At 42.1% G+C, this 12,120-nt stretch overlaps 1 protein-coding gene across 3 annotated transcripts in view; it reads left to right on the top strand.

Annotated features, from left to right (window-relative positions):
- Positions 1-12,120, top strand: part of LOC118393142 (neuronal calcium sensor 1-like) — a 33,934-nt gene that overhangs the window by 13,104 nt on the left and 8,710 nt on the right. For 2 of the 3 annotated variants that reach the window (XM_035785496.2, XM_035785497.2), the window contains 2 exons: positions 8,793-8,931; positions 11,832-11,910. In XM_035785496.2, coding sequence (XP_035641389.1) covers positions 8,793-8,931; positions 11,832-11,910 — 218 coding nt within the window. Of the gene's footprint in view, positions 1-6,082; positions 6,112-8,792; positions 8,932-11,831; positions 11,911-12,120 lie in introns of all 3 variants that reach the window. The other variant, XM_052461455.1, reaches the window with a different exon arrangement.

The following is a 12,120-nucleotide window of genomic DNA, read 5'->3' on the forward strand; positions in this document are numbered from 1 at the left end:
AATTGTAGTAACTTTCAAGGAATTTATGTAATTTATCACAAAACATCTAGTGGCCCTTATGGGTACTTTGGATTATCACAGGTTTCTGTAATTATCTCTGGCCCTCATGCAAAATACAGTATATTTTTTATTTATTTCACCTTTATTTAACCAGGTAGGCTAGTTGAGAACAAGTTCTCATTTGCAACTGCGACCTGGCAGTATATAAAATAATGAAATAAGTAGCCACACTTTGCCTTGATGACAGCTCTTGGCATTCTCTCAACCAGCTTCATGGGGTTGTCACCTGGAATGCATTTCAATTTACCAAAGTTACCAGAAAAAAGCTGTCATCAAGGCAAAGGGTGGCTACTTTGAAGAATCTCAAATATAAAATATATTTGGATTTGTTTTAACACTTTTGTGGTAACTGTATGATGCCATATGTGTTATTTCATAGTTTTGATGTTTTCGCTAATATTCACTAAATGGTAAAAATAAAGAAAAACCCTTGAGTGAGTAGGTGTGCCCAAACTCTTGACTGGTACTGTATATATACATATAATATATAAATATATATATAATGACGAAGCTGTAAAACATTGTCCTAAATATAAACCATCAATTTAGTGAATAATCAAATCAAATTGTATTGGTCACATACACATCCTTTGCAGATGTTAATGTGAGTGTAGTGAAATGCTTGTGCTTCTAGTTCCGACAGAAATCTAAAGGTGTGAATGAGAATATGTACATGTAAATATATGGATGAGCAATGGCCGAAAGTGGCATTGTTTAAAGTGACTAGTGATCCTTTTATTAAAGTGGCCAGTGATTGGGTCTCAATGTAGGCAGCAGCCTCTCTGAGTTAGTGATTGCTGTTTAGCAGTCTGATGGCCTTGAGAGAGAAGCTGTTTTTCAGTCTCTCGGTTCCCAGTTTTGATGCACCTGTACTGACCTCGCCTTCTGGATGGTAGCAGTGTGAACAGGCAGTGGCTCGGGTGGTTATTGTCCGTGATTATCTTTTTGGCCTTCCTGTGACATCGGTTGCTGTAGGTGTCATGGAGGGCAGGTAGTTTGCCCCCGGTGATGCATTGTGCACACCGCACCATCCTCTGGAGAGCCTTGCAGTTGAGGGTGGTGCAGTTGCCGTACCAGGCTGTGATACAGCCCGACAGGATGCTCTCGATTGTGCATCTATAAAAGTTTGTCAGGGTTTTAGGTGACAAGTAGGGCTGGGAAGTATACCGTATTTTATTATATATCGGAATTGATATAGGGATCGGTTTGGGTTTTTACGTTAACTTCTATACCAGTATTTGAATGTTTGGTTTGTTAAAAGTGATACACCATGTGTAATGTCAATTTTTATAGTTTACTTCTCTAATCGAGTAATCTCTCTCTGCTCTTTCTCACCGTGCCACTTTCCACACAGACCTAGCCATGCCCCATCACTCAAGGAGCACATTTGATGTTCCTCAACCACGAGACATTTGCATTCAGTCTGCATGGTCAATGCAGCACATGCAATAATGTTGATGACAACAATGCTGTTTTCACTATGCTTATTAATATAAATCCACTAGCGTTCTATAATGACAATATTAGTTTGTGTTTCTTACATTAGCAAACAGCTGTTTGTATTTTCTTAGCAAGTTGTACTAAATCTTGAGATACTAATTGTTAGCCACTAATAAATGTACTGAGTAAGAGCAAACGTAGCTAGCTAATACAACCTGATAATAGCAGTGATGGTGTAGACCTAAATCAGCATGTTGTTTTTGCAACAGTATCTTCTAAATCAAAGAGGAATATGTAACCTACATGAAGTAGCTAAGAGAAAACAAGCAATGTAGTCAAAGCTAATAGGGTCCCCTAGGAAACACATATCAACACTTTAGTTCCTACCATGTCACAATAACAACTCCCTGGCATTTTCATTTGTTTTCATCTCAAACAACACATTATTCAAAGTGCCCACTTTATATTCTAGAATAGTCATTCTATTTTCATGATTCCAACAGTTTTTCTCTAATTCGCAAGTCAAATTGCAATTGCAACATTTGGTTAAAAATAAGTTGTCACGTGTGCTCCCTCTCCAGCCTCTAGGTCACCAGGTTGCTCCTTATGGCGCACACCTGTCACCATCGTAATGCGCATCAGCGCATGACACTCACCTGGACTCCATCACCTCTTTGATTACCTGCCCTATATGTCACTCTCTTTGGTTCCTTCCTCAGGTGTCATTGTTTTTGTTTCATGTCTGTGTGCTGGTAGTGTTTCTTGTTTTATATTATGTTCTGTTTATGTTATTAAAACACTCACTCCCTGGACATGTTTCCTGACTCTCAGTACAAATAGTTCCATAAATCCTAGATTATTTTTCCATATTGTGCAGCCTTGTGTGGAAATTATCTCAATTGAGCAGTGGTGTAAAAATACTTCCAAGTACTACTTAAGTTGTTTTTTGGTTTTTATACTTTACTGTTTTTTATTTTTGACACCTTTTACTTCACTACATTCTTAAAGAAAATGCTGTACTTTTTACTCCATTTTCCCTGACACCTAAAAGTACTCGGTACATTTTGAATGCTTAGCAGGACAGGAAAATGGTTCAATTCACGCACTTGTCAAGATAAGATCCCTTGTCATCTACTGCCTCTGATCTGGAGGACTCACTGAACACAAATGCTTAGTTTGTAAATGATGTCTGAGTGTTGGAGTGTGCCCCTGGCTGTCCGTAAATAAAAAGGTTTGCTTAATATAAGGAATTTGAAATTATTTGTACTTTTACTTTTGATACTTAAGTACATTTGATCAATTACATATACTTTTGATACTTAAGTATATTTGAAACCAAATACTTTTAGACTTTTACGCAAGTAGTATTTTACTGGGTGACTTTTACTTGAGAAATATTCTATTAACGTATCTTCACTTTTACTCAAGTATGATAATTTGGTAATTTTCCACCTCTGAAATTTGTTTTGGTTGAAGTTGAATTGAACAGTATAAAATATTCAGAATTTAGAGAGACTCACTGAAATCACTTAGAATGTATGTGTTGCCACCCTAGGATCACTCATTACTCATAAAGCAAATGTAGAACTTTTATTATTCAAAAACAAAAATACAGTCTAAATACCGTGATTTAATATTTTGGCCATATCGCCCAGCCCTAGTGACAAGCCAAATTTCTTCAGCCTCCTGAGGTTACGCCTTCTTCACCACACTGTCTGTGTGGGTGGACCATTTCAGTTTGTCTGTGATGTGTACGCAGAGGAACTTAACTTTCCACCTTCTCCACACTGCTGTCCTGTCAGTGTGGATAGGGGGGTGCTCCCTCTGCTGTTTCCTGAAGTCCACAATGATCTCCTTTGTTTAGTTGACGGTCAGTGAGAGGTTGTTTTCTTGACACCACACTCCGAGTGCCCTCACCTCCTCCCATGTAGGCTGTCTCGTCGTTGTTGGTAATCAAGCCTACTACTGTTGTGTCATCTGCAAACTTGATGATTGTGTTGGAGGCGTGCATGGCCATGCAGTCGTGGGTGAACAGGGAGTACAGGAGGGGGCTAAGCACGCACCCTTGTGGGGCCCCAGTGTTGAGGGTCAGCGAAGTGAAGATGTTGTTTCCTACCTTCACCACCTGGGGTGGCCCGTCTAAGTCCTGGACCCAATTGCACAGGGAGGGGTTGAGACCCAGGGCCTCCAGCTTGATGATGAGCTTGGAGTGTACTATGGTGTTGAATGCTGAGCTGTAGTCAATGAAGAGCATTCTTACATAGGTATTCCTCTTGTCCAGTTGGGATAGGGCCGTGTGCAGTGTGATGTTGATTGCATCGTCTGTGGACCTGTTGGGGCGGTATGCAAACTGAATTGGGTCTAGGATGGCCGGTATGGTGGAGGTGTTATGATCCTTGACTAGTCTCTCAAAGCACTTCATAATGACAGAAGTGAGTGCTATGGGGCGGTAGTCATTTAGTTCAGTTATCTTTGCCTTCTTGGGTACAGGAAAAATGGTGGTCATCTTGAAGCATGTGACATATTTCCATGACTGATCAGAACTTGTTTTCTCATGCTCTCTCTTGTCTCTCTGCAGCAGACATATGGTGAACAATATGTTTGGAACATCAAATCGCAATTCATATAGAATCGTGAGAATCACAATACATATCTTATCGGCACCTAAGTATCGTGATTAGGGTGGCAAAGTAACAGGTAATTTACACACCCTACTGGGTCCTTATTCAACACTGCAAATGCTTCTGTTTTTATTATTGTAGTAAATGAGTGGTGGAAAAGAGTTGAATACATCTCACCCCAGGCTAGATCTAGCCTAAACAATAAATTAGGATTTACAGTAACCCAAACTCAGTAAAAAAAAGAAACGTCCCATTTTCAGGACCCTGTCTTTCAAAGATAATTCATAAAAATCCAAATAACTTCCACAGATCTTCATTGTAAAGGGTTTAAACACTGTTTCCCCTGCTTGTTCAATGAACCATAAACAATTAATGAACATGCACCTGTGGAACGGTCGTTAAGACACTAACAGCTTACAGACGGTAGGCAATTCAGGTCACAGTTATGAAAACTTAGGACACTAAAGAGGCCTTTCTACTGACTCTGGAAAAACACCAAAAGAAAGACGCCCAGGGTCCCTGCTCTTCTGCGTGAACATGCCTTAGGCATGCTACAAGGAGGCATGAGGACTGCAGATGTGGCCAGGGCAATAAATTGCAACGTCCGTACTGTGAGACGCCTAAGACAGCACTACAGGGAGACAGGATTGACATCTGATTGTCCTCACAGTTGCAGACAGTGTGTAACAACACCTGCACAGGATCAGTACATCCGAACATCACACCTGCGGGACAGGTAGAGGATGGTAACAACAACTGCCCGAGTTACACCAGGAACTCACAATCCCTCCATCAGTGTTCAGACTGTTCGCAATAGGCTGAGAGAGGCTTACAGGTGCCTTGGTGGAAGAGTGGGGGTAACATCTCACAGCAAGAACTGGCAAATCTGGTGCAGTCCATGAGGAGGAGATGCAGATTGTTGAATCTTGTTATGTTCATACAAATATTTACACATGTTAAGTTTGCTGAAAATAAACGCATTTGACAGTGACAGGACGTTTCTTTTTTTGCTGAGTTTATATCACGTGCCTATGCTGCCTTTCTCTGTCAATCTCACATGCCAGGTCCTTAATGTTATTTCATGCCATTGTTTAATATGAGGGTTTCAACATTATATGTTTTTTTTTACAAGCGTTCATTTATTTTACTATGTGAATATGTCTTTGTTTTAAATATTTTTGCGCCAAACTGCTGGCAGTTGTGAAAAAAGTCAATAGTTAATTGAAAATAATGCCATTGTTGATTAGATCATTTTTTCATTAATTTGGGTATTTTCTCTTGAACCATATGGTCTATCCACAAGAAAATCATGGACAATATGGACACAGATATAAAAAAAATAATACATTTTTTAAAAGTTATTCAAGTATAAATGACCAAAGTTACCATATATTGCCATAGATGACCTGTTAATTACAAAAATTGCAAAGGTTTCCGGTAACTTTGGTAAATTACCGGTAACTTTGCAACCCTAATCACGATACTTGGGTGCTGATACAATATGTATTGCGATTCTCATGATTCTATATGTATTGTGAGTCGATTTTCCAAACATATTGCTCACCATATATCTGCTGCAGAGAGACAAGAGAGAGCATGAGAAAACACGTTTTGATCAGTCAGGGAAACATGTTGGCTTACTATTTAAAAGAAAATGGAGAACAACCTATAGGATTAAAAATACCTGCGTTTTGGCGCAGGTACCGCTGACTATAGCGCCAGCTAACGCTACAATAGTAGCAAAAAATATATATTTGATGTATTTTTTCAATCAGTACTTGGGGTCAAATATCGATATAATATCATCCAACTATAGTATTGCGATATATGTCACTGTATCGGTTTCCCCTCCCATCACTAATAGATTGTGTAGTGCTACTGCATTTGAGGCTAAAGTTGTTTTTTCACACATTGTCTTGGAGACAGATGAGTTCTGAAAATATAATGACTTTTTCCTACAGAGTCAAGGATTGGTGCTATTGTAGAGGATGTGAGTATTTATAGGTACTCTTTGTCTTTGCATGCATGGCTTTCACCCTCACAGTTTTTTATTTTATTTTATTTTTTTTACAATTTGTAGCACACAGGGAATTGGGTCATGTCCTCTGCCATGTAACGCTATAAAACACAACCAACTAATCTCAAAGCAAAATGATGATGTAGCTGGCTGAGCCTACTGGATCCTTATTCCACACTGCAAATGCTTCTGTTTTTATTCTTGTAGTAAATGAGTGGTGGAAAAGAGTTGAATACATCTCACCCCAGGCTAGATCTAGCCTAAACAATGAATTAGGATTTACAGTAACCAATATCACGTGCCAATGCTGCCTTTCCCTGTCCATCTCGCATGGTCTTTAACACTATTTTATCGGCCTTGGCTTTGTGTCAAAACCTGATCCTGACTGTACTATAGGGAGAGGAGTCAGTGCCTCGTGTGCCAGCCAGTCAGTGTATTGATGCACTTGGCCCTCTCTGATAGGGCCAGTGAGCAAGGGCACATCCACACGCAGCAGCAGAATAAAGAGAATGCTTGGCGGGCTTCCCTAGCACGGCGCTACAGAGCTGACCAGTCTCAGGGGCTGCCTGGATACACTGGGGCAGAATAACCCCTTGGCTGGGCACTGCAGCCAGCTGAGTGGCCCTCCCATACATTATTTCATGGAAACTTTGCATGACTCCCCACTTGAAGATCAGCCGCAATCATCATGGTTGAGTGTGAAGGATGAGAGACAGTTTAAACAGGGGAAATGCCAGATGGTGTGTAATTAGTGGAGGAGCCACCGACAGACATGGAAGAATTAGCGGGGTTAGATAAATGCCGGTGCTGTACATTAAATGTCTCCTCCGTATTGATTATATGCTAATATATTCAGGGGGAAATGTTAGTATGCTTAGTGCTCACCTGCAATCAATAACAGGGGGACAGAGCCAAGTATCCCTGTCAACTGGACAACAACAAGGGAAAATGGCTAAATATCATGGTGGATGGTTATTAGCAGTCCACAACACTGTCAGTCATGTTGGCTCACTATTTGGGACATAATTGCACTGGCTATCTCTATGTGAATAAATACAATTATCCTGAATGGCCTGGGACCTAGTGTACCACATGGGAATGTGTGAAGCTCACTCCTCAGCCTGAAATGTCCCCACTTGCACCACCGAATAGCTAACTTTTTGGTGGCGTCGACTGGTAAGAATCTCCTGGAGGGTGGTCACGTCTGCTAGCAAGGCAGAGATCCCATGGGTTGGAACCTCGGTATGAACTGAATCTGGAGGAAGCAGTACTCGCTAAACTGGCAATGTGACATCCGTTACACATGGTGCTGTGATTTGGATCTGAAGTTGCACTCAGAACAACGCTGGGGTCGTTGTGGATTAAGTTTAGGGGATTAATCTATCACATGGGGATGTGTGAAGCTCACTCCTGAGCCTGAAGTGTCCCCACTTGTGTCACTGAATAGCTAGATTTTTGGCTGTGCCGACTGGTAAGAAGCAAAGCAGAGGTACTGGGTTCAAGCCTCGGTATACGCCGAATCAGGAGGAAGCGGTACTCGCTGAGCAGGCAGCAGGGCATCCATTACACTAGGCTAGACTGTATGTGTCCATGCACAACTCCACATATGCTACTGAGTTAGCCAGAGCTACTTCAAACTAGAAAGAGCTGCTTCACATTTAGTTTAGTTAGATAGGGATCATCTTGCTTAATGTCCAATTAGTAGTCAATGGCTGCGAACCAACTGATAAAATCTAGAGGGCTGTGAGATTTTGCATGAACAGTTTTTTTGCATAAATTCCCCAATGAATCTACTGAAAAGATTTAGTTTTTACGGAGACAATGGGAAATTCACAAATGAGTCAGACGAAATCTATCTCACTTGAAATGGGTCATTTTGGGATTATGATGTGCTTTGTATTGCCTGCACACCGAATGGCAATTAGACTTGATTCCTCATTGTTCTTCGCTGGGTTTTCATTCATCTCCACATCTGGATATGCAAATGGAGGGTTTATGGAGGGTTTATGGTCTTCTCTTCAAACTGTTCTCAGCATATTTGAAGATATTCCCTGTGTCTGTCTGTCCTATTCTAGGCCATGGAAGAGCGTGTTTTGTCTGTTGGGCAGATTAAAAGTATGAGTTTCAGAGTAAGGAGCCAAAGGAAGGACTGAACGAAGCCCAGGATCTGTCCTCTCCTTTCCCCTCCCTGCCTCTGTACAGACCCATTAAAGGCTTGTTATTCCACTGATAACACTGTTTCTTTATTGAGTTGTACAATGAGACTGTCTCTGTTTGATTGACTGGGAAATTGCATGTGAAACATGGTTCTGTATTTAACTGTGATGTCATGTCATTCTGGATGTATCATCTCCAGAGGCTAGAAGCTCACAGATTGATCTATCATTTATGCACATTAGCAGGAGACAAGAAAGTAATTTGAATTAAACTCCCTCTGCCTCTTCATCGGTTTAGAGACATTGTCTTTTCTGCAAGACAAATAGCTTTGGGTTGAACATTTTGATACAGCATGCTGTTTTATACTAGATAAATGCTGATTGACACATTGAACACATTTTCACATTATATTCAATAGGCATAATTGTATCCTTATCCTGTTAACCTTCTCTTGTGTTCTCTTTGCCTTCCCCTCTCATCATCATCATGTCTTGCAGGTACAAAGGCTTTATAAAGGACTGTCCAAGTGGTCAGCTGGATGCGGTGGGCTTTCAGAACATCTACAAGCAGTTCTTCCCTTTTGGTGACCCCACCAAGTTTGCTTCTTTTGTCTTCAACGTCTTTGATGAAAACAAGGTTCTTGATTGTTGATTCCTTCATTTGTTCCTCCACAAGTACATGTGCTTTTTATGTGATTTTAATTACAATTTCAAAGTCACTGCAATCTCAGTAAACAAACGGTAACATATAGTACAAAGGTTGAGGGTGCTGTCTCTGGTTGGTACTGGTAGTGTCTGGTCATGGTACTGGTAGTGTCTGGTACTGGTAGTGTCTAGTCATGTTACTGGTAGTGTCTGGTCATGGTACTGGTAGTGTCTGGTACTGGTAGTGTCTGGTACTGGTAGTGTCTGGTCATGGTACTGGTAGTGTCTGGTCATGGTACTGGTAGTGTCTAGTCATGGTACCGGTAGTGTCTGGTCATGGTACTGGTAGTGTCTGGTCATGGTACTGGTAGTGTCTGGTCATGGTACTGGTAGTGTCTGGTCATGGTACTGGTAGTGTCTGGTCATGGTACTGGTAGTGTCTGGTCATGGTACTGGTAGTGTCTAGTCATGGTACTGGTAGTGTCTGGTCATGGTGCTGGTAGTGTCTAGTCATGGTACTGGTAGTGTTTGGTCATGGTACTGGTAGTGTTGGGTCATGGTACTGGTAGTGTCTGGTCATGGTACTGTTAGTGTCTGGTCATGGTACTGGTAGTGTCTGGTCATGGTACTGGTAGTGTCTGGTCATAGTATTGGTAGTGTATGGTACTGGTAGTGTCTAGTCATGGTACTGGTAGTGGCTATTCATGTTACTGGTAGTGTCTGGTCATGGTACTGGGTCTGGTACTGGTAGTGTCTGGTCATGGTACTGGTAGTGTCTGGTCATGGTACTGGTGTCTGTCATGGTACTGGTCATGGTACTGGTAGTGTCTAGTCATGGTACTGGTAGTTGCTATTCATGTTACTGGTAGTGTCTGGTCATGGTTGGGAGTGTCTGGTACTGGTAGTGTCTGGTCATGGTACTGGTAGTGTTTGGTCATGGTACTGGTAGTGTTTGGTCATGTTACTGGTAGTGTCTGGTCATGGTGCTGGTAGTGTCTGGTCATGGTGCTGGTAGTGTCTGGTCATGGTACTGGTAGTGTCTGGGCATGGTACTGGTAGTGTCTGGTCATGTTACTGGTAATGTCTGGTACTGGTAGTGTCTGGTCATGTTACTGGTAGTGTCTGGTACTGGTAGTGTCTAGTCATGGTACTGGTAGTGTCTGGTCATGGTAGTGTCTGGTACTGGTAGTGTCTGGTCATGGTACTGGTAGTGTCTAGTCATGGCACTGGTAGTGTCTGGTACTGATAGTGCCTGGTCATGGTCCTTGTAGTGTTTAGTCATGGTACTGGTAGTGTCTGGTCATGGTACTGGTAGTGTCTGGTCATGGTACTGGTAGTGTCTAGTCATGGTAGTGTCTAGTCATGTTACTGGTAGTGTCTGGTCATGGTACTGGTAGTGTCTAGTCATGGTAATGGTAGTGTCTAGTCATGGTAATGGTAGTGTCTGGTCATGGTACTGGTAGTGTCTAGTCATGGTAGTGTCTAGTCATGTTACTGGTAGTGTCTGGTCATGGTACTGGTAGTGTCTAGTCATGGTAATGGTAGTGTCTAGTCATGTTACTGGTAGTTCCTGGTCATGGTACTGGTAGTGTCTCGTCATGGTACTGGTAGTGTCTAGTCATATTACTGGTAGTGTCTAGTCATGGTACTGGTAGTGCAGTGTTATGGTCTCTAATCAGAGGTGGAATCTGAGCACAGAAAGGAGTCCTTTCTGTGGGGCATTTCAGAGGGGAGACGGGTTGACAAAGCACAGGTTAGAGGTGCCTGAAAATGAAAGGGAAATGGACTATGTGTTGTTAAGAACAGCCCTTCCATGACCCCTGGCGGCCATAGCCTGTGGGTAATGGGTTTTGTGCCATGGAGATCACACACACACACTGGTTCTGCTCTTTATTTATGGGCTTAATTTGTGCTAAGCACCCTGTAGTTAGAGAACACATTGGTAGGGTCAGACTATCTGAATATGAGCAGTGGGGAACTTCTTCTCAGGGTTACTATCCTATCCAAGGTGTCAATTCTCAGGCTTTACTAGGAGCAGATACTGTCACAGATATGCTGCTTTAGAGCATGAATAGCAAAATACTCTGCACTATTAAAGAATACATTAGTGCAATTCTGGTACTGCTGAATGAGCTTTGATTTCAGAACTTCATCAAGAGAGCTGAATTTGCAGCCAGTCTGTCTTTGTTAGTGCTGCTTTATGACTCCATTTTATACTTGACCACTATCTCTTATTGGCAGACATTTCCATGTACTGCACAAATTGAACCCTTGCAGCAGTAAGCTGCAGGCCACCGATTTGCCCCCAATTTTTGGAAGGTAATTGGAAATTCTTCTGAGTGCTGTGACAGGATGCTGTGAGGGAATCCAAGAAAGCTGGAGTGAAATAAAACTGCCTGGAGAATGCTTTACCCTGTAGGACAGAGGGAGAAACCTGTGATGTCCATTTCAGATGTATAATCGATGTGAAAGCTGTGAAACTTATTTGGCTCTAATATACAGTGGTTCTATGAGTGTGTAATAACTTTCAAAATATCGTACAGCATGCATCCATCTCGCTAATGACCAGCAATGACATGCTTTAGCCTCGGGGGAGAGCCAGGTGCAGTGCAGAAATAGCAGCGGACACGGAGCACAAGTCTGTCCCATTTTTCAGCAATAGACTAAACAAAGTGTATTGGGGTGTTAGTGTGAAAGAAGATATTCATTCTCTCTCTCTCTCTCTCTCTCTCTCTCTCTCTCTCTCTCTGCCTCTCTCTCTATTATCCCCCCTCTCACTCTCTTTCTCTTGCTGCCTGACTGTTCCCCCCTCTCTCGCTCTCCCACTCTCTCTCTCTGCCTGTCTGACTCCCCTACCCCTCGTTCTCTCTCTCTCTCTCTGTCATTGAATAGGATGGACGCATAGAGTTCTCTGAGTTCATCCAGGCCCTGTCGGTGACCTCTCGGGGGACGCTGGACGAGAAGCTCAGATGTAAGGAGAGATGACCCCTTCACATTATGCAGTGACCCCCAGATGCACTTTGACACTTCAGTGACAGGACATGGCTCTTTGTGATCCTATTGTTATGCATGAACAAAACAAAGAGCTTAACAGGCTCACAGAAGACAACAAATAAGAGATAGTTAAAAATGGTTACGCATTAAGCTAAATTATGTTGCCTACTGTGTGAGCCCTGGGTTT

Source organism: Oncorhynchus keta, chromosome 14 (assembly GCF_023373465.1).
Source record: "Oncorhynchus keta strain PuntledgeMale-10-30-2019 chromosome 14, Oket_V2, whole genome shotgun sequence".
In the NCBI taxonomy this organism is placed as follows: Eukaryota; Metazoa; Chordata; class Actinopteri; order Salmoniformes; family Salmonidae; genus Oncorhynchus; species Oncorhynchus keta.